Source organism: Nerophis ophidion, linkage group LG28, assembly GCF_033978795.1.
Source record: "Nerophis ophidion isolate RoL-2023_Sa linkage group LG28, RoL_Noph_v1.0, whole genome shotgun sequence".
Classification (NCBI taxonomy): Eukaryota; Metazoa; Chordata; class Actinopteri; order Syngnathiformes; family Syngnathidae; genus Nerophis; species Nerophis ophidion.
This window is the reverse complement of record NC_084638.1, coordinates 13,495,553-13,516,366: the sequence shown is the minus strand read 5'-3', so window position 1 is coordinate 13,516,366 and position 20,814 is coordinate 13,495,553. Positions and strand designations below refer to the sequence as shown.

Here is a 20,814-nt window from a genome sequence, read left to right as displayed (position 1 = left end):
CAATCATGTTTTCATATTCTATGCCTGCCTCCGTCTCTGCATCTTGGGGTTCAACAACAAATAACTGTGACAGCACTGACTGGAGGACAAAAACAGACTCAAATAGAAGCGGGCTGATTGACAACAGGTGTGGCCAGGTGCCAATCAGCCACAGCTGAGGGGAAAAAGCGCTCAGGGAGAAACACAGGAAACCGACAAAATAAGAGCGCTGACAGGAACTAAAAACAGGAAATACTAAACACAGAGGAAACAAAGACAAATGCAGAGGAAAAAAAACTAAAACACAAACAAACTGTCAGGGGAAAGCCTGACACTACTTATCTTAATTGATTTGATTGATTGAAATGGATTGAAACTTTTATTAGTAGATTGCCCAGTTCAGGCGGGTAGCAAACAGAAACACTGGAAACAGCTAATGGCTAACAAGAACAGCTTACAGCTACGACGACAAGGACAAAATGTAGTAGCTGTAACGATGCCAGACTCGACAGGTAGCAACGACACAAGAGCGAAATGTGGCATGACGATACAATAATCCAGCACTGACTGGAGGACAAAAACAGACTCAAATAGAAGCGGGCTGATTGACAACAGGTGTGGCCAGGTGCCAATCAGCCACAGCTGAGGGGAAAAAAGCGCTCAGGGAGAAACACAGGAAACCGACAAAATAAGAGCGCCGACAGGAACTAAAAACAGGAAATACTAAACACAGAGGAAACAAAGACAAATGCAGAGGGAAAAAAACTAAAACACAAACAAACTGTCAGGGCAAAGCTTGACACTGACACTACTTATCTTACTTGATTTGATTGATTGAAATGGATTGAAGCTTTTATTAGTAGATTGCACAGTTCAGTACATATTCCGTACAATTGACCACTCAACGATAACACCCGAATACGTTTTTCAACTTGTTTAAGTCGGGATCCACGTTAACCAATTCATGGTACAAATATATACTATCAGCATAATACAGTCATCGGAGTTGAATTATTTACATTTACAATCCGCGGGGGCTGTGGCGCGTGGGGGAGGGAGGGTGGGGGGTGTTAAGTTCGGTTGCTATCAGCATACTTCATCCATCCATTTCCTACCGCTTATTCCCTTCTGGGGTCGCGGGGGGCGCTGGCGCCTATCTCGGCTACAATCGGGCGGAAGGCGGGGTACACCCTGGACAAGTCGCCACCTCATTGCAGGGCCAACACAGATAGACAGACAACATTCACACACTAGGGCCAATTTAGTGTTGCCTATCAACCTATTCCCAGGTGCATGTCTTTGGAAGTGGGAGGCCGGGAACCCATCCTCTTTAGATCTTATTACAAATGAAAACTTAGTTTTTTTATACGGCAGAGATCTAAAGATCTACAACCATCTGTTTTAGTCATGAATAAATGTTTAGATGTAGTGGACTATGTAGGGCAGGGGTAGGGAACCTATGGCTCTCGAGCCAGATGTGGCTCTTTTGATGACCGCATCTGGCTCTCGGATAAATCTTAGCTGACTTTGCTTAACACGATAAGTAATTAATAATTCCGCTTGTAATCACAGTGCTAAAAATAACGTTCAAAATATCCATCTATCCGTTTCTATCGCGCCTGTTCAAGGAGTCGCATTAATGGTCAAAAGTTTTTTTACTTATTATCGGTTACCTTCAGAATAACAATGTTATTAAAAAGAATAAGAGATGCACGCATAAAGTTGTTGAAATAAAGGAAAGTCCAAATGAAAGAGGCGGCGTAGAATTCTCTTGTCAGAGCGTGGGACGACACTGTACAAGGGTACAGGTCTACGGGTTTCTCCCAATTGAGCTAAATTGAATCCTGTCTCTATGTTTAATTCCTTGCTTCTTGTCTGTTTAATACATGTCATCAGTGTTTGAACCTGACAGTTGTATTCAGTGTTAAAAATATTATACGGTGTGGAGAGGCGGGGCTGGCGGTCCGACGGCGGGGTAGGGCACGCCGTAGCCCGGCCCAAGATGGCGGGGCGTGCCGTTAGCGACGCAGCAATGGAGATCAGGTGCGTGGATTGCGCACTTGTACATGATTAATGAATCTCCTCTTGCTGTATAAAAGGGCAGCAGCAGCACGAGAGGGATGACAGACAGAACAAGCAGCACATGCAACGCGGAAGAGAGCGAGAGTGAGAGGCTGAAAAGCAACCCGCAAAATACTTTTCTTAATGGAAAATAAATGGGTCTACAACTGCTCGAAAATGTCCTGGGAACTTACGTGACGACATGAGACCGTCACAACGGCTCTCACGGAAATACATTTGAAAATATTTGGTTTTCATGGCTCTCAGCCAAAAAGGTTCCCGACCCTCTGATGTAGGGGATAGTGTGGTTATAGGCTGCAAGCTCCCATCCATTCAGGACCTGTTCTCCTCCAAGACCAGGAGACGTGTGGGTCGGTTCACAGCTGACTCTTCTCACCCTGGACACAAACTATTCTCCCCTCTCCCCTCAGGCAGGAGACTACGGTCCATCCAGACCCACACCTCCCGCCAACTGAACAGTTTTTTCCCCTCGGCCATCAGGCATATGAACAATAACAAGATCTAATAGCTCAATTACAGCTCATTTTATTACCTATTCTGTGTTATAAGTGTTTTATGTTGCACAATTGTACCGGTATAGCTCGGTTGGTAGATCGGCCGTCCCAGCTACTTGAGGGTTCCAGGTTCGCTCTCCGCTTCTGCCAACCTAATCACTGCCGTTGTGTCCTTGGGCGAGACACTTTAGCCACCTGCTCTCAGTGCCACCCACACTGGTTTAAAAGGAAAATGTAATTTAGATATTGGGTTTCACTATGTAAAGCAAGTCCGAGTCCATGGTTCTCGCCCGGAAAAGGGTGGAATGCCATCTCGGGTTGGGGAGGAGACCCTGACCCAAGTGGAGGAGTTCAAGTACCTAGGAGTCTTGTTCACGAGTGAGGGAAGAGTGGATCGTGAGATCGACAGGCGGATCGGTGCGGCGTCTTCAGTAATGCGGACGTTGTACCGATCCGTTGTGGTGAAGAAGGAGCTGAGCCGGAAGGTAAAGCTCTCAATTTACCGGTCGATCTACGTTCCCATCCTCACCTATGGTCATGAGCTTTGGGTCATGACCGAAAGGATAAGATCACGGGTACAAGCGGCCGAAATGAGTTTCCTCCGCCGGGTGGCGGGGCTCTCCCTTAGAGATAGGGTGAGAAGCTCTGCCATCCGGGGGGAGCTCAACGTAAAGCCGCTGCTCCTCCTTATCGAGAGGAGCCAGATGAGGTGGTTCGGGCATCTGGTCAGGATGCCACCCGAACGCCTCCCTAGGGAGGTGTTTAGGGCACGTCCAACCGGTAGGAGGCCACGGGGAAGACCCAGGACACGTTGGAAAGACTATGTCTCCCGGCTGGCCTGGGAACGCCTCGGGATCCCCCGGGAAGAGCTAGACGAAGTGGCTGGGGATAGGGAAGTCTGGGCTTCCCTGCTTAGGCTGCTGCCCCCGCGACCCGACCTCGGATAAGCGGAAGATGATGGATGGATGGATGGATGGATGATTTTTTTTTAATTTTTACGGAAACATGTATCCATACATCCATATATTTCATTATCTGATCATGCAACACAAAGTTTTCAGTTATCAAAAATAAATGCTTATATCCGCTTATGCCCTTGACTTAATATCAATCTTTCTGTGACGTGTTTCCATGGGGTTTTTCCTGTCAGCGCTCTTATTTTGGTTCCATTTCCTGTTTGTCTCCCTGAGTGCTGTTACCCCTCACTTGCCTGGCCACCCACACCTGTTGTCAATCAGCTGGCTGCTATTTATGCCTGCCTCGCCCTCCAGTCAGGGCTCGATGAATGGTTTCCTGGTATTCTGTTTCCTGTTATCTTATTAAAGTCGTGATTTCCTGCGCTACGACTGCCATCTCTGCTCTTGGGGTTCACCACCAATGGATTATGACACTTTATAGTTTTTTCATTTGACATTTAATAATCAAAACAAATTGTGCAACAGGCTTATTAAACATTTATATTCATTCTTGTTTGTGTTGGCCCTGTGATGATTTGGCGACTTGTCCAGGGTGCACTTTGCCTTCTGGGTGCAGCCAAGGTTGCGGCGGGGCCGCTGCTATACAAGGATAAAAGGGGCCTATTGTGCAAAACTCACTTTTCTTTGTTATTGGTACCTCTTTTTGTGTATTTTGGTCCTGCCGAAAACCTGCAAATGTGAAATCAAACAAGGCATGGTAGGGTTGTATTGATTCGTAACAACGATTCGATTTGATTCGATATTTGTGGTTGCCGATACGATTCAGGAACAATTTTTTTTTTTTTTAACATATCGATCCAAAACGATTCAGTAACAGTTTAGCAAACAAATCAAGCATTATGATTGTGAAATAAATAGTAGTTGTTTTGTCAGTTGCTTCTTTTGGGGCTAAAAGCTGTGTTGCGGCTTTAAATTGTTGTGTTGTGTCAATTGTAGTTGTGGCATTTGCACTTCTGCTGTAAATTGTTGTGTTGTAATTAATGTCGCCGACGAGAAGTGTGCCTGCATGATCTCCTTGATGGACAAGCTCTGTAGCTTGAGCGCGGCATGGGCTGGTTCCTCGGCTCCCTCCCACCGTCCCTGTCGTCTGTTCCAGGGGGGCGGCCAGAGTCGGCAGGACCCGAGACGCCCCAGGTCCCTCCCCGCTCTTTCAGTCTTTCTTTGGAAGTCTGGAATCCGTCCCTTGAGGGGGGGCTAAGGTCACTCTACAAGTGAGGACATCGCAGACGCCAGCTGTGGACACGCCGACAGCCCGGCCGCCTGCTCTGGAAACACAATCGTTGTCTCTGGTGGCCCGTCCCACGGCATCACCATAGTCTTCGTCTCTTGATGGTGGTCTCCGGCTGGCCGTCCCATAGGGTCGTTCATCATCACGCCGTCATCATCCTTGTCTCCGGCGAGCCGTCATCTTCGTCTTTGGTGGGCCGTCCCACGTCACGTCCGCCATGCTCGTCGCCTCCACGGCCTCCTGCTTTCCTGCTTCACGGATGGCCATCAGAAGCCCACAAGCCTCCTCCCGATCTGTCACATTCACGTCGGGTTGTGTTTCCTTGGTAAGGTGTTCATTTCCTGTCAGTGCTCTTATTTCGGTTCCATTTTGTGCTTGTCTCCCTGAGCTGGTAGCCTGGCCACACTTGTTGTCAATCAGCTGGCTGCTATTTATGCCTGCCTCGCCCTCCAGTCAGGGCTCGATGATTTCCTAGTATCCTGTTTCCTGTCTCCTGTCATGTTTTCCTGTGCTAGGGTTGCCATCTCTGCATCTTCGGATTCACCACCGACAGATTATGACACGTTCACATTTTTTCATCATACATTTAATAATCAAAGACAGTCGTCTATGCAAATTGTTTAACAGGCTATTATACATGTATATTCATTCTTGTTTGTGTTGGGCCTGTGAGGGGATGGCGACTGGTGGCCCGAGTGTGGCTTTGATAGGCTGCAGCCCCCCCGCGACCCTGAGATGAAAAAGCCCTAGAAGATGGATGAACGGATGGATGGATTCACTGTTGCAAACCGCCCCTTGGGTGCAGCCAAGGTTGCGATTGGGCCCTATAAGTTTGACATTGCTGCTATACAAGAATAAAACTCACTTTTCTTATTGGTACCTCTTTTCGTGTAATTGGGATCTGCCTAAGTCCGGAAAATTTTAAATCAAACAAGGCACGGTGGTAGGGGTGTAACGATTTGTCACAAAGATTCGATATTTGTCGTTGCCGATACGATTCGGGAACGATCGCTTTTTCTTTTCTTTTTAGAACAATTCGATCCAAAACGATTCAATGATTTTAAATATAATCAGTAAGATTCTAGCAAAAAATCAAGCAGTGGGACTATGAAATAAATAGTGGATATTGGACACTGTAGGTGAACTTGCTCCGCTGTCACTTTCGTTTTGTCAGTTGTATCTTTTGTGACGAAAAGTTGTGTTGCGGCTTTAAATGATTGTGTTGTGTCAATTGTAGTTATTGTCGCTGTATTCAAAAGTGTGTTGTAATTAACGACATTTTCTGTTGGCGTTTGTGTGGCCTGTCTCAGTCACCGTAGTTTTTCGCCAGTTTTTTTTTGATGACGTAAGGGACGGGCGAAACAGACTTAACGTTTACATTACTTTTAAAAGTGCTGAACTTCATATAAAGTCCGCCGTTCTTAAACCCAATGTTTTCTTTTTCCAGTATTGATTAATGGGATCGATTCTTTTTTTAAACTTATTGATACCTATCTTCCAGAAGTCATACTTGCCGAGCACAGATGGATAAACTCGAAATTTAGGAATAGAAATCGATCTTTTGAAAGACCGATCAGTCGTTACACCCGTACATGGCGTGGATGTTTTTGGCGGAGGTTGTATTTTGCCCGATTTTTGACGTTTTTCCCCATTTGTTCACCCAAAGAGCTTTGACAGAGTTCACCATCGTAGTCTAAGGCTGTAGTCAATAAGCTCCTTCTTCTCTATCCTCTTGTTGTGTGTTTCTCACACAGTTTCTGTCATGAGTCTGGTGTTGAAAGTGTCAAATCAGGAGACATGTTTGACTTGACGGACAGCAGTGATCACGAAGTCAACTCAGTAAAACGCGGCTGTGCAGGGATAGCCGTTGAAAGTGAGGGGGTTACAGAGCAGACAGATCTTAGTGGCTGTGCAGTACAGTCGGCCTAAGATCCCAGATGTCTTCTCTTTCACGCGGGGGTGACTGGCTGCCTTCCACAGGTCGTGGAGATCCTCCGTGTGGCCGTGGGAGGTCATCATCTGGTCGTAGATGCACAGGTGGCGGGGAGTCTTGCCCTCCCCTGAGAAGTACACATGGGCCTGTGGGGACACACCCACAGCCATGGCGCAGATGCCCATGAACACGTCGTCTATGTAGAGCGAGGCGTTCAGCGTCAGCGTGGCCTGGTAGATCTTGCCGGCCACGTCGCCGGACATCACAGAGCCCCCTCCTGCTGTGTAGTCGGGGTAAGACCGCCATTGGTACATCTCCAAAGGCACGTAATACTTACTGTTCTTTCTACGAATGGGCGGAGCCCCCGAGTGCACCCGGCCCACCCAAAAGTCAGTGGTGCCTAACGTGCTCTTGTCCTGGAGGTACACCACTAAGTTTGGCATGTGGATGAAGATGTCGTCATCGGTGATCATTAGGAAATGAGCGTGAGCGCAGCAGCGATGCATCCAGTGGAACTGCATGATTAACTTAAGGGTCAGATTGTGGAAGGAGTCCATGAAGTCCTGCTGGATCAAATCGGCATTGCGACGGTTCTCTTGGACGAGCTGCCTTTGAACAGCAGCTGCATCCACGGCAGGGGCTCCTAAGGCGAACACCACCTTCACAGTCACTCCCAGCGTGCGCTGGATGTAGGTTTCGCTGCCCCAAGTGGACCTGATGGCGTCACGCCTGGCACGGTTCCCAGGAGATGTTTTGACAAAGACCAGGAGGAGGACATCCTCACCGGTGCATTTGTCCGGGTGGTCCAGCAGGCTGCGGAAGTTGCTGAAGCTCCGGGCCTGTTCCCGGGTGATGGTGAGGCTCTTGTTGACGTCCCTGAAGCGGTCGACCAGGGAGGGGCAGGAATTGGACTTGAGGTGGTTGACGCTTTTGTCCCAACACACCATGATCAGCGACAGAACCAGGCAGGTAAGAATCAGACGGACGCACTGGCATTTGTGGAGCCGGCAGTAACTCCAGAACATCCTTGAAATCTGTCTTCTGGGTGTGAAGCAACGGGAGGAAAAGGGGCGAAGGTTTGATCGGCAGAATCACTCACACACCCTGGGTCACTTCGCACGCTGTCGTTAATCATCTGAGGAAGGAAGAAGAGCACTTTTACTATGGTGACAAAGGCTTGCTATTTCATATTCGTTCAGCCTTGGCATGCAAAAATGGGAAGTCACCACAGTTTCACAGAAACTACTACGCCATGACCGCCCCTTTTCGGAGCTGCTCCAATCCCCTAGACTTTAAAAGGCAAGATTTCAGGTTCACGAGGAAGACTAAGGGAGCTGTGCCTTGCTTAACTTCTCATTCAGCAGGTACCTCACTCACTTGCATGTCGCAGTCCAAGTATAGTGTGTGGTAGAAAAGTTATGGGGAGGGCAGCCTGAAGGGGCGGGGCCTGCTATCCCAATTCAAACGCTGACCCAGCAAGTGACATTTATGACTGTCCTTGTCCGGACCAATTTAAATGATGTGACAGGCCACTTTGAATGACAAAGCGGGCCATATTGAATTAATTACATAGCAGTGTCATAGTGTGACAGACCACATTAAATGACAATAAAAGATGTGATGGATATAACAACAAATGGCGTGACGGACTACATTAAATTAGATAATGGGCCACCATAAATCATATGACGGACTATTTTAAACGATATGGCGAGTTAAAATACAAGATGTGACGGGCCATTGTAAAAACGCGGCGGACCACATTGAATAATGTGGCTCCACACACAAACGACGCGACCGGCCACATGGGCTAAAATTAAAGACCTGACGAACCAACATTAAATGATGTGGCGGGCAACACTAAATGGTGTGACGGACCACATTGGCGCTTCACAGTATGATGTGAAGGACCATATTCAAAAACGTGGCGGACCACATTGAACGATGTGGCGCCCCACAGAAACGACGTTACGGGCCAGGTTAAATGATATGGTGGGCTAAAATAAAAGACCTGACGAACCAACATTAAATGACGTGGAGGGCCACAATAATTGGCGTGACGGACCACATTGGCGGTTCACAGTATGACGTGACGGACCATGTCAAATGACACGACAGGCCACAATAAACATGAAGGACCATATTAAATAACATGACAAACCACATTGAATGACAAGGCAGGCCACATTCAATGACAAGGCGGGCTAAAATAAAAGACCTGACGAACCAACATTAAATGATGTGGTGGGCCGCAATAAATGGCGTGATGGACCACATTGGCGGTTCACAGTATGACGGGACGAACCATATCAAATGACACGGCGGACCACAATAAATGGCGTGACGGACCACATTGGCGGTTCACAGTATGACGTGACGGACCTTATCAAATGACACGGCGGGCCACTATAAACGTGAAGGACCATATTAAATAACATGACAAACCACATTGAATGACAAGGCAGGCCAATTTAAATGACAAGGCGGGCTAAAATAAAAGACCTGACGAACCAACATTGAATGATGTGGCGGGCCACGATAAATGGCGTGACGGACCACATTGGTGGTTCACAGTATGACGTGACAAACCATATCAAAGGAAACGGCAGGCCACGATAAACATGAAGGACCATATTAAATAACATGACAAACCACATTGAATGACAATGCAGGCCACCTTCAATGACAAGGCGGGCTAAAATAAAAGACCTGACAAACTGACATTAAATGATGTGGCGGGCCACAATAAATTGTGTGACGGACCACAATAAATTGTGTGACGGACCACATTGGCGGTTCACAGTATGACGTGAAGGACCATATTTAAAAATGTGGCGGACCACATTGAATGATGTGGTGCCCCACAGAAATGACGCGACGGGTCACATTAAATGATATGGTGGGCTAAAATAAAAGACCTGACGAACCAACATTAAACGATGTGGCAGGCCACAATAAATGGCGTGACGGACCACATTGGCGGTTCACACTATGACGTGACGGACCTTATCAAATGACACGGCAGGCCACAATAAACACGAAGGACCATATTAAATAACATGACAAACCACATTGAATGACAAGGCAGGCCACTTTAAATGACAATGCGGGCTAAAATAAAAGACCTGACGAACCAACATTGAATGATGTGGCGGGCCACCATAAATTGTGTGACGGACCACATTGGCGGTTGACAGTATGATGTGAAGGACCATATTTAAAAACGTGGCGGACCACATTGAACGATGTGGCGCCCCACAGAAACGACGCGACGGGCCAGGTTAAATGATATGGTGGGCTAAAATAAAAGACCTGACGAACCAACATTAAATGACGTGGAGGGCCACAATAATTGGCGTGACGGACCACATTGGCGGTTCACAGTATGACGTGACGGACCATATCAAATGACACGACAGGCCACAATAAACATGAAGGACCATATTAAATAACATGACAAACCACATTGAATGACAAGGCAGGCCACTTTCAATGACAAGGCGGGCTAAAATAAAAGACCTGACGAACCAACATTGAATGATGTGGTGGGCCACAATAAATGGTGTGATGGACCACATTGGCGTTTCACAGTATGACGTGACGAACCATATCAAATGAAACGGCAGGCGACAATAAACATGAAGGACCATATTAAATAACATGACAAACCACATTGAATGACAATGCAGGCCACATTCAATGACAAGGCGGGCTAAAATAAAAGACCTGACAAACTGACATTAAATGATGTGGCGGGCCACAATAAATTGTGTGACGGACCACATTGGCGGTTCACGGTATGACGTGAAGGACCATATTAAATAACGTGACAAACCACATTGAATGATGTGGCGAGCCACAGAAATGACTCGACCGGCCACTTAAAATGACATGCGGGCTAAAATAAACTACCTAACAAACCAACATTGAATGACGTGGCGGGCCACAATAAATGGCGTGACGGACCACATTGGCAGTTCACAGTAGTGACGTGACGGACCAAATCAAATGATACGGCGGGCCACAATAAACGTGAACGAGCATATTAAATAACGTGACAAACCACTTTGAATGACAATGGCAGGCCACTTTAAATGATTTGACGGATCCTATTAAACAACGTGGTGGTCCACTCTAAATGATGTGACGGACCCAATTAAACGTGATGGGCAACAATAAATAAAAAGGCGGGCCACGATAAATAGCGTGACTGACCACATTACTGTTACCACAAGTGTTGTGAAAATTAATTTCAAAACGTAATGAATTTAGTTACTCGTTACTTAACTAAAAAGTAATTTATTACAATGGAATTACTCTTTAATAAATTAATTGCTAGGGAAAGTAATAATGCATTACTTAAAAAAAACTTTAGGACCATGTTAAATAACCTGACAAACCACAATAAATGATAAGGCAGGCCACTTTAAATGTTTAGACGAATCACATCAAACACCGTAGTGAGTCATATTATATGGCGTGATGGACCCCATTAAATGATGTAACGGGCCACTATAAATTATGTGACAGACCATTTCAAAAGACATGGCGGACTAAAATAAAAGACGTGACGGACCATAGTAAATAATAAGGCGAACCACGCTGAATGATGTGGCGAGCCACATAAATGACGCGACCGGCCACATTATGGACAAGGCGGGCCACTATATATGGCGTAACAAATCACATTAAATTATGTGGCACACCACGTTGAATGACAGTGCGGGCCACAATAATGGCGTGACGGCCCACATTAAATGACACGACGAGCCACAATGAATGTGGAGGACCATATTAAATAATGTGAAAAAACACGTTGAATGACAAGGCAGGCCACGTTTAAATGAAATGACAGATCACATCAAACAAGGTGGTGGGTCAATCTAAGGCGGGTCACAGTATGACGTCATGGACCATATGAAATGATACGACGGGCCACTCTGAACGTGGAGGACCATATTAGATAACGTTAAAAACCAAGTTGGATTACAAGGCAGGCCACATTAAATGAGTTGACGGATCACATCAAACAACGTGGTTGGTCAATCTAAATGGCGTGGCGGACCCCATTAAATGATGTGACGGGCCAATATAAATGATGTGACGGGCCAATATAAATTATGTGACGGGCCATGAGATTGCGGGCCGGGGTTAATTATGTGACGGACTACATTAAATGATGTGTCGGGCCACAATAAATTATGTGATGGACCATGTTAAACGACATGGCGGGCTAAGGTAAAAAAGCTGATGAACCAACATTGAATGATGTGGCGGGCCACGATGAATCCATGACGGATGACATTGAATGACAATGCAGGCCACAATAAATTATGTGATGGACTATATTAAACGACATGGGGGGCTAAGATAAAAGAGCTGACGAACCAACATAGAATGATGTGGCGGGCCACGATGAATCCATGACGGGTCACATTGAATGACAATGCGGGCCACAATAAATTATGTGATGGACCATATTAAACAACTTGGCAGGCTAAGATAAAAGAGCAGACGAACCAACATTGAATGACGTGGCGGGCCACAATAAACCCATGACGGATCACATTGAATGACAATGCGGGCCACAATAAATTATGTGATGGACTATATTAAACGACATGACGGGCTAAGATAAAAGAGCTGACGAACCAACACTGAATGATGTGGCGGGCCACGATGAATCCATGACGGATCACATTGAATGAAAATGCGGGCCACTATAAATTATGTGATGGACCATGGTAAACGACATGACGGGATAAGATAAAAGAGCTAACGAACCAACATTCAATGATGTGGCGGGCCAGTCTGAATCCATGACGGATCACATTGAATGACAATGCATGCCACAATAAATTATGTGATGGACTATATTAAACGATATGGCAGGCTAAGATAAAAGAGCTGACGAACCAACACTGAATGATGTGGCGGGCCACATTTAATCCATGACGGATCACATTGAATGAAAATGGGGGCCACTATAAATTATGTGATGGACCATGGTAAACGACATGACGGGATAAGATAAAAGAGCTGACGAACCAACATTAAATGATGTGGCGGGCCACAATAAATCCATGACGGACCACATTGAATGACAGTGCGGGCCACAATAAAAGGCGTTGCGGGCCACATTAGCGGTTCACAGTATGACATGATGGACCATATTAAATGACACTGCAGGCCACAAGAAACGTGAAGGACCATGTTAAATAACTTGGCAAACCACATTGAATGACAAGACAGGCCAATTTAAATGATTAGACGAATCAGATCAAACACCATGGTGGGTCACAATATATGGCATGATGAACCACATTAAATGATGTGACGGGCCACTATGAATTATGTGACAGACCAAATGTATGTACATATTGCATCAATATGTCTCATTTATAGCTATATTTGCATCCAGCCTTTCCCTCCACCCACATTTTATGCCAAACAAACACATACCAATCATCGGGTTTAAGTTGCACCTGTGTCAAAAGATGCGAAAGGCCCTCGTTTGGTCTGCATATTTTACCGGCAATGCTACGACAGAGATGTGTGGATATCCTGCGACACTCAAAGCAGATGCATTCTCAACGATAAAGTCAACAAAACCACAAAGGTGAGTTTTGTTGATGTTATTGACTTATGTGCTAAACAGATGTGGTCGCGGCATGACTGCCAGCTAATCGATGCTAACATGCTATTTAGGCTGGCTGTATGTTAATTTGTAGCTATATTTGCATCCAGTCTTTCCCTCCACCCACATTTAATGCCAAACAAACACTTACCAATCGACGGATTTAAGTTGCTCCAGTGATCAAAAGATGCAATCGTTGGTTAGAAGGCGATCGCCGAATAGCTTCAGTTTATTCTTCAATTTCGTTTTCGCTATCTGCCTCTATACTCCAACCATCCGTTTCAATACATGCTTATCCGTTGAATCGCTTAAACCGCTGAAAATCCCAGTCTGAATCCGAGCTAATGTTGCTATATCTTGCTGTGCTATCCTCCATGTTTGTTTGTATCGGCGTCACTATGTGACGTCACAGGAAAATGGACGGCTGGATTTACAGATAGCGAAAATCAGGCACTTTAAAGCCTTTTTTCGGGATATTCCATGATGGGTAAAATTTTGAAAGAAATTTTGAAAAATAAAATAAGCCACTGGGAACTGATTTTTATTGGTTTTAACCCTTCTGAAATTGTGATAATGTTCCCTTTTAAATAACGTGACAAACCACATTGAATGACAAGGCAGGCCACTTTAAATGATTTGACGGATCACATTAAACAAGGAATGTCCGATAATAGCGGTCGGACGATTTTCTGCCCAAATCTTTGGTAAAAAAAAATGTTAGTATAGTTGCTATGCCTTTTAATGGCCCCCAGGGGACAAATTAAGTTTTTTTTAATGGAATTGAATAATATTGGCATGCCGTGTCAAACTGTGCTACCAGTATGTCCACAATTTTAGATTATGAAAATATATTTTGCACAACAGGAAGGGGTGTTAAAGTTTTGGTTATGTTCAAGGATTCAAGGAACTTTATTGTCATACTAGCACGCATGAGATGGCAGAAAATGTTGTAGCCAAGGTCCTAGAGGTATAACATGTACTTATGTCAGGGGTGGAGGGCTTTTAAATTCAATATCAAATTGTATGTTTTGACACTGTTGAGTTCTCCAGGAGACTTCAGCTTGCTTAAAAAGATGCTCAATTTGTTTTTGTTGTGCTCTCATTTTTGTTTTTACACCGCTAATATTTGTTATTTTGTTGGATTAAAAAAAACATGAGAATTAACTAGGTTTAAAGCTGTTGTAAATATACATACACATACATGTATACAGTGGGGCAAAAAAGTATTTAGTCAGCCACCGATTGTGCAAGTTCTCCCACTTAAAATGATGACAGAGGTCTGTAATTTTCATCATAGGTACACTTCAACTGTGAGAGACAGAATGTGGAAAAAAAAATCCAGGAATTCACATTGTAGGAATTTTAAAGAATTTATTTGTAAATTATGGTGGAAAATAAGTAGTTTGGTCAACCATTCAAAGCTCTAACTGATGGAAGGAGATTTTGGCTCAAAATCTCACGATACATGGCCCCATTCATTCTTTCCTTAAAGGGGAACATTATCACAATTTCAAAAGGGTTAAAAACAATAAAAATCAGTTCACAGTGGCTTGTTGTATTTTTTGAAGTTTTTTTCAAAATTTTACCGGTCCCCGAATATCCCTAAAAAAAAGCTTTAAAGTGCTTGATTTTCGCTATTTGCGATGCCACTATCCATTTCCCTCTGACGTCATACAGTGCTGCCAAAGTAAACAAACAATGACGAAGATATAGCGACGTTAGCTCGGATTCAGACTCGGATTTCAGCGGCTTAAGCGATTCAACAGATTACGCATGTATTGAAACGGATGGTTGGAGTATGAAAGTATTGAAGAAGAAACTGAAGCTATTGAGCGAAGATCTATTGGCGCTATTCATAGCCATAGCATGGCCGAATAGCTGCGTTAGCATCGCCGGTAAAATATGCGGACCAAACGATCAGGACTTTTGCATCTCGTGACACTGGAGCAGCAACTCAAATCCTTCGATTGGTGTTTTTTTCGCATTAAATGTGGGTGGAAGGAAACGTAATATAGTTGCAAATGCACCTACAGGTTATCCATACATCTCTGTGCCATGTCTGCTTTAGCACCGCCGGTAAATAGCATGTTAGCATCGATTAGCATAGCATGTTAGCATCGATTAGCTGGCAGTCAACATCAACAAAACTCACCTTTGTGATTTAGTTGACTTTATAGTTGCAAATGCATCTGCAGGTTATCCATACATCTCTGTGCCATGTCTGCTTTAGCACCGCCGGTAAATAGCATGTTAGTGTCAATTAGCATAGCATGTTAGCATCGATTAGCTGGCAGTCACGCCGCGACCAAATATGTCTGATTAGCACATAAGTCAACATCAACAAAACTCACCTTTGTGATTTCGTTGACTTTATTGTTGCAAATGCATCTGCAGGTTATCCATACATCTCTGTGCCATGTCTGCTTTAGCACCGCCGGTAAATAGCATGTTAGCATCGATTAGCATAGCATGTTAGCATCGATTAGCTGGCAGTCAACATCAACAAAACTCACCTTTGTGAATTTGTTGACTTTATAGTTGCAAATGCATCTGCGGGTTATCCATACATATCTGTGCCATGTCTGCTTTAGCACTGCCGGTAAATAGCATGTTAGCGTCAATTAGCATAGCATGTTAGCATCGATTAGCTGGCAGTCACGCCGCAACCAAATATGTCTGATTAGCACATAAGTCAACATCAACAAAACTCACCTTTGTGATTTCGTTGACTTTATTGTTGCAAATGCATCTGCAGGTTATCCATACATCTCTGTGCCATGTCTGTCATCGCCGGTAAAATGTGGAGACACTTTGGCACATTCAACGGGGGTCTGGCGGAAGACACTTTGGCATCTTCGGGCCAGTGGTGCAACTTGAATCCCTCCCTGCTAGTGTTGTTACACCCTCCGACAACACACAGACGAGGCATGATGTCTCCAAGGTTCCAAAAAATAGTCAAAAAAACGGAAAATAACAGAGCTGAGACCCGGTTTTTGTAATGTGTTGAAAATGAAAATGGCGGCTGTATTTCCTCGGTGACGTCACGTTCTGACGTCATCGCAAAAAGAGCGATAAACAGAAAGGCGTTTCATTCGCCAAAATTCACCCATTTAGAGTTCGGAAATCGGTTAAAAAAACATATGGTCTTTTTTCTGCGCCCTCAAGGTATATATTGACGCTTACATAGGTCTGGTGATAATGTTCCCCTTTAACACGGATCAATCGTCCTGTCCCCTTAGCAGCAAAACAGCCCCAAAGCATTATGTTTCCACCCCCATGCTTCACAGTAGGTCTGGTGTTCTTGGGATGCAACTCGGTATTCTTCCTCCAAACACTCGTCATGTTTGGAGGAATATTAGAAATATACTGCACATACATGTATTATTATTTGCAGTATTGTTAAAACTAGTGTTGAAAAAACCATGACATATTCTATTGTTGGTATAACGTATGTGTGCCGTGTTTAAAAACAGGACAGTGTTCAAAAGCAAAGAACGCTTATCTCTACAGTAACTTCCTTCCTTGTTGGTTTTATTTTCGATAGTAGTTAAATAGATACAAGAGGAACTTTAAATGTCACGAACGGGTGTGCAAACCCCCTAGAATCATTAATTTATTCAATAATGAAAAGTAGGATACACACAGCTCTTAAGGCATACATCATATTAATACCAATGAATAATACAAATTTAAAAATTGTAATTGTGAAATAAGAAACATCTTAAACCGTCCAAGTGTATGCACGTACAAATCAAGTTTGTAATATTGTTTTAGGAAAACTTTAAAACACTGAAAATAGTGAGTGAATGCATGACAAAGTACATAAAGCACATACATTATTTATATGCACATCCATGGTTTGCAGTCGTTAAAAGTAAAAGTAAAATGATATAACTTATCCGTGACGTGCACATAAATATGTTGCTGTAAGAGTTTAATGCTGTTTTGTGGTGTCTGTTGTATAACATTATACACCTTCGTTCCGACAGCCTGTACAATGCATATGTTCCTTTTTGACTGTACTTAAATGTATAATAGACAGTATTTATATTATTCGCATGTGAATAATGCTGTATAATAGACAGTATTTATATTATTCACATGTGAATAATGCTGTATAATAGACTGTGTTTATATTATCCACATGTGAATAATGTTGTATAATAGACTGTCGTTATATTATTTACATGTGAATAATGCTGTATAATAGACTGTATTTATATTATTCACATGTGAATAATGCTGTATAATATAGGCTGTCGTTATATTATTCACATGTGAATAATGCTGTATAATAGACTATATTCATATTATTCACATGTGAATAATGCTGTATAATAGACTGTATTCATATTATTCACATGTGAATAATGCTGTATAACAGACTGTATTCATATTATTCACATGTGAATAATGCTGTATAATATAGACTGTTGTTATATTATTCACATGTGAATAATGCTGTATAATAGACTATATTCATATTATTCACATGTGAATAATGCTGTATAATAGACTGTATGTATATTATTCACATGTGAATAATGTCGTATAATAGACTGTCGTTATATTATTTACATGTGAATAATGTTGTATAATAGACTGTATTTATATTATTCACATGTGAATAATGCTGTATAACAGACTGTATTCATATTATTCACATGTGAATAATGCTGTATAACAGACTGTATTCATATTATTCACATGTGAATAATGCTGTATAATAGACTGTATTTATATTATTCACATGTGAATAATGTTGTATAATAGACTGTATTCATATTATTCACGTGAATAATGCTGTATAATAGACTGTATTCATATTATTCACATGTGAATAATGCTGTATAACAGACTGTATTCATATTATTCACATGTGAATAATGCTGTATAATAGATTGTATTTATATTATTCACATGTGAATAATGTTGTATAATAGACTGTCGTTATATTATTTACATGTGAATAATGTTGTATAATAGACTGTATTTATATTATTCACATGTGAATAATGCTGTATAATAGACTGTATTTATATTATTCACATGTGAATAATGCTGTATAATAGACTGTGTTTATATTATCCACATGTGAATAATGTTGTATGATAGACTGTCGTTATATTATTTACATGTGAATAATGCTGTATAATAGACTGTATTTATATTATTCACATGTGAATAATGCTGTATAATATAGGCTGTCGTTATATTATTTACATGTGAATAATGTTGTATAATAGACTGTATTTATATTATTCACATGTGAATAATGCTGTATAATAGACTATATTCATATTATTCACATGTGAATAATGTCGTATAATAGACTGTATTAATATTATTCACATGTGAATAATGCTGTATAACAGACTGTATTCATATTATTCACATGTGAATAATGCTGTATAATAGACTGTATGTATATTATTCACATGTGAATAATGTCGTATAATAGACTGTCGTTATATTATTTACATGTGAATAATGTTGTATAATAGACTGTATTTATATTATTCACATGTGAATAATGCTGTATAATAGACTGTATTTATATTATTCACATGTGAATAATGCTGTATAACAGACTGTATTCATATTATTCACATGTGAATAATGCTGTATAATAGACTGTATTTATATTATTCACATGTGAATAATGTTGTATAATAGACTGTATTCATATTATTCACGTGAATAATGCTGTATAATAGACTGTATTCATATTATTCACATGTGAATAATGCTGTATAACAGACTGTATTCATATTATTCACATGTGAATAATGCTGTATAATAGATTGTATTTATATTATTCACATGTGAATAATGTTGTATAATAGGCTGTCGTTATATTATTTACATGTGAATAATGTTGTATAATAGACTGTATTTATATTATTCACATGTGAATAATGCTGTATAATAGACTGTATTTATATTATTCCCATGTGAATAATGCTGTATAACAGACTGTATTCATATTATTCACATGTGAATAATGCTGTATAACAGACTGTATTCATATTATTCACATGTGAATAATGCTGTATAATAGACTGTATTTATATTATTTACATGTGAATAATGTTGTATAATAGACTGTCGTTATATTATTTACATGTGAATAATGTTGTCTAATAGACTGTATTTATATTATTCACATGTGAATAATGCTGTATAATAGACTGTATTTATATTATTCACATGTGAATAATGCTGTATAATAGACTGTATTTATATTACTCACATGTAAAAACATACCTAAGTGTATTAGAGGAATGGCATTAAAATACTCCTGGCGTTGAACAATATTTAGTGATTGGTAAATAACAATCAGTATTCACATCTTTTACTTTCATTTCAGTGTATTGCATATTTACAGAAGTTGGAGAAACCTATTGCACAATACAGAGAACATGAAATAAGGAACAAAGGTGTACAAGAGGGAGGGGGATGTTGTGTGTAAACTGACCTAAACCATCCAACAGCTCTGGAGAAGTAAAAGGAAAAATAGTGATTGATAACGATAGTCAGTAAGATATCCATACTTCAGACTAAGGTGCACTTAAAATCCTTTCATGTTCTCAAAAATCGACAGGGCGCCCTTATTGTGCGCCTAATGTACGTATTAATTCTGGTTGTACTTACTAACCTCAAAGCCATTTTATTTGGCACAAGGAGATGGCAGTCACACATAAGAAATACCTTTGGACTGCAGGTTGACGCCTTTTAATAATAATAAATGATGCTAGCAAGAACCAGAGGTGCGACCAAGTCATTGTTTTGCAAGTCATAAATAAGTCTCAAGTCTTTGCCCTCAAGTCCCGAATCAATACCATGAATTACCATGAATTGATTAACGTGGACCCCGACTTAAACAAGTTGAAAAACTTATTCGGGTGTTACCATTTAGTGGTCAATTGTACGGAATATGTACTGAACTGTGCAATCTACTAATAAAAGTATCAATCAATCAATCAAAGACAGGCAAGGCCCGAGTCAAGTACAAAGTACAGACTGGAAAGTCTCAAATCAAGTCCTAAGTCCTGCATTTTGAGTTTCGAGTCCTGTCAAGTCCTTTTAACCACAAACTAATATATTTACACAGATTGTGTATGCTTTTAAAACGCTGTATTTATTTATTAAAACAAGTGCATTTGAAATTGCAGGAAAGAAAATAGTGCACTTCATCATAGCACTATTAACCAGTCATTTTAAACATTTAACTCATTCCTTTACAGAATAAACACATTTGAATAACAAGTGCAAATGTACTTATTTGCACAAAATGTACACATATTCTTAATATAGTATACATTTTAACTGACCTTTATGTGACTATGTTTGTCTTTTTGTAGGTGGCTAAATTACGCGGTTCTGCTGACCGCCGTCTAACGTTACATTCCTGTGTGTGATACATTGACTAACGTAACGTTACGTGTAGGTACCTCATGCAACCCTGCAAAAAAAATTAAAAA

At 41.8% G+C, this 20,814-nt stretch overlaps 2 protein-coding genes across 3 annotated transcripts in view; one reads left to right on the top strand and one right to left on the bottom strand.

Annotated features, from left to right (window-relative positions):
* LOC133545573 (zinc finger protein OZF-like) overlaps positions 1 to 20,814 on the top strand; it is a 538,609-nt gene that overhangs the window by 121,190 nt on the left and 396,605 nt on the right. The gene's annotated exons all lie outside the window — the stretch shown is intronic.
* Positions 3,995 to 20,814, bottom strand: part of LOC133545594 (lactosylceramide 1,3-N-acetyl-beta-D-glucosaminyltransferase A-like) — a 31,258-nt gene continuing 14,438 nt past the window's right edge. Inside the window, exon 3 of the mRNA XM_061891331.1 lies at positions 3,995 to 7,828. Coding sequence (XP_061747315.1) covers positions 6,597 to 7,718 — 1,122 coding nt within the window. The 5' untranslated portion in view covers positions 7,719 to 7,828 and the 3' untranslated portion in view covers positions 3,995 to 6,596. The remainder of the gene's footprint in view (positions 7,829 to 20,814) is intronic.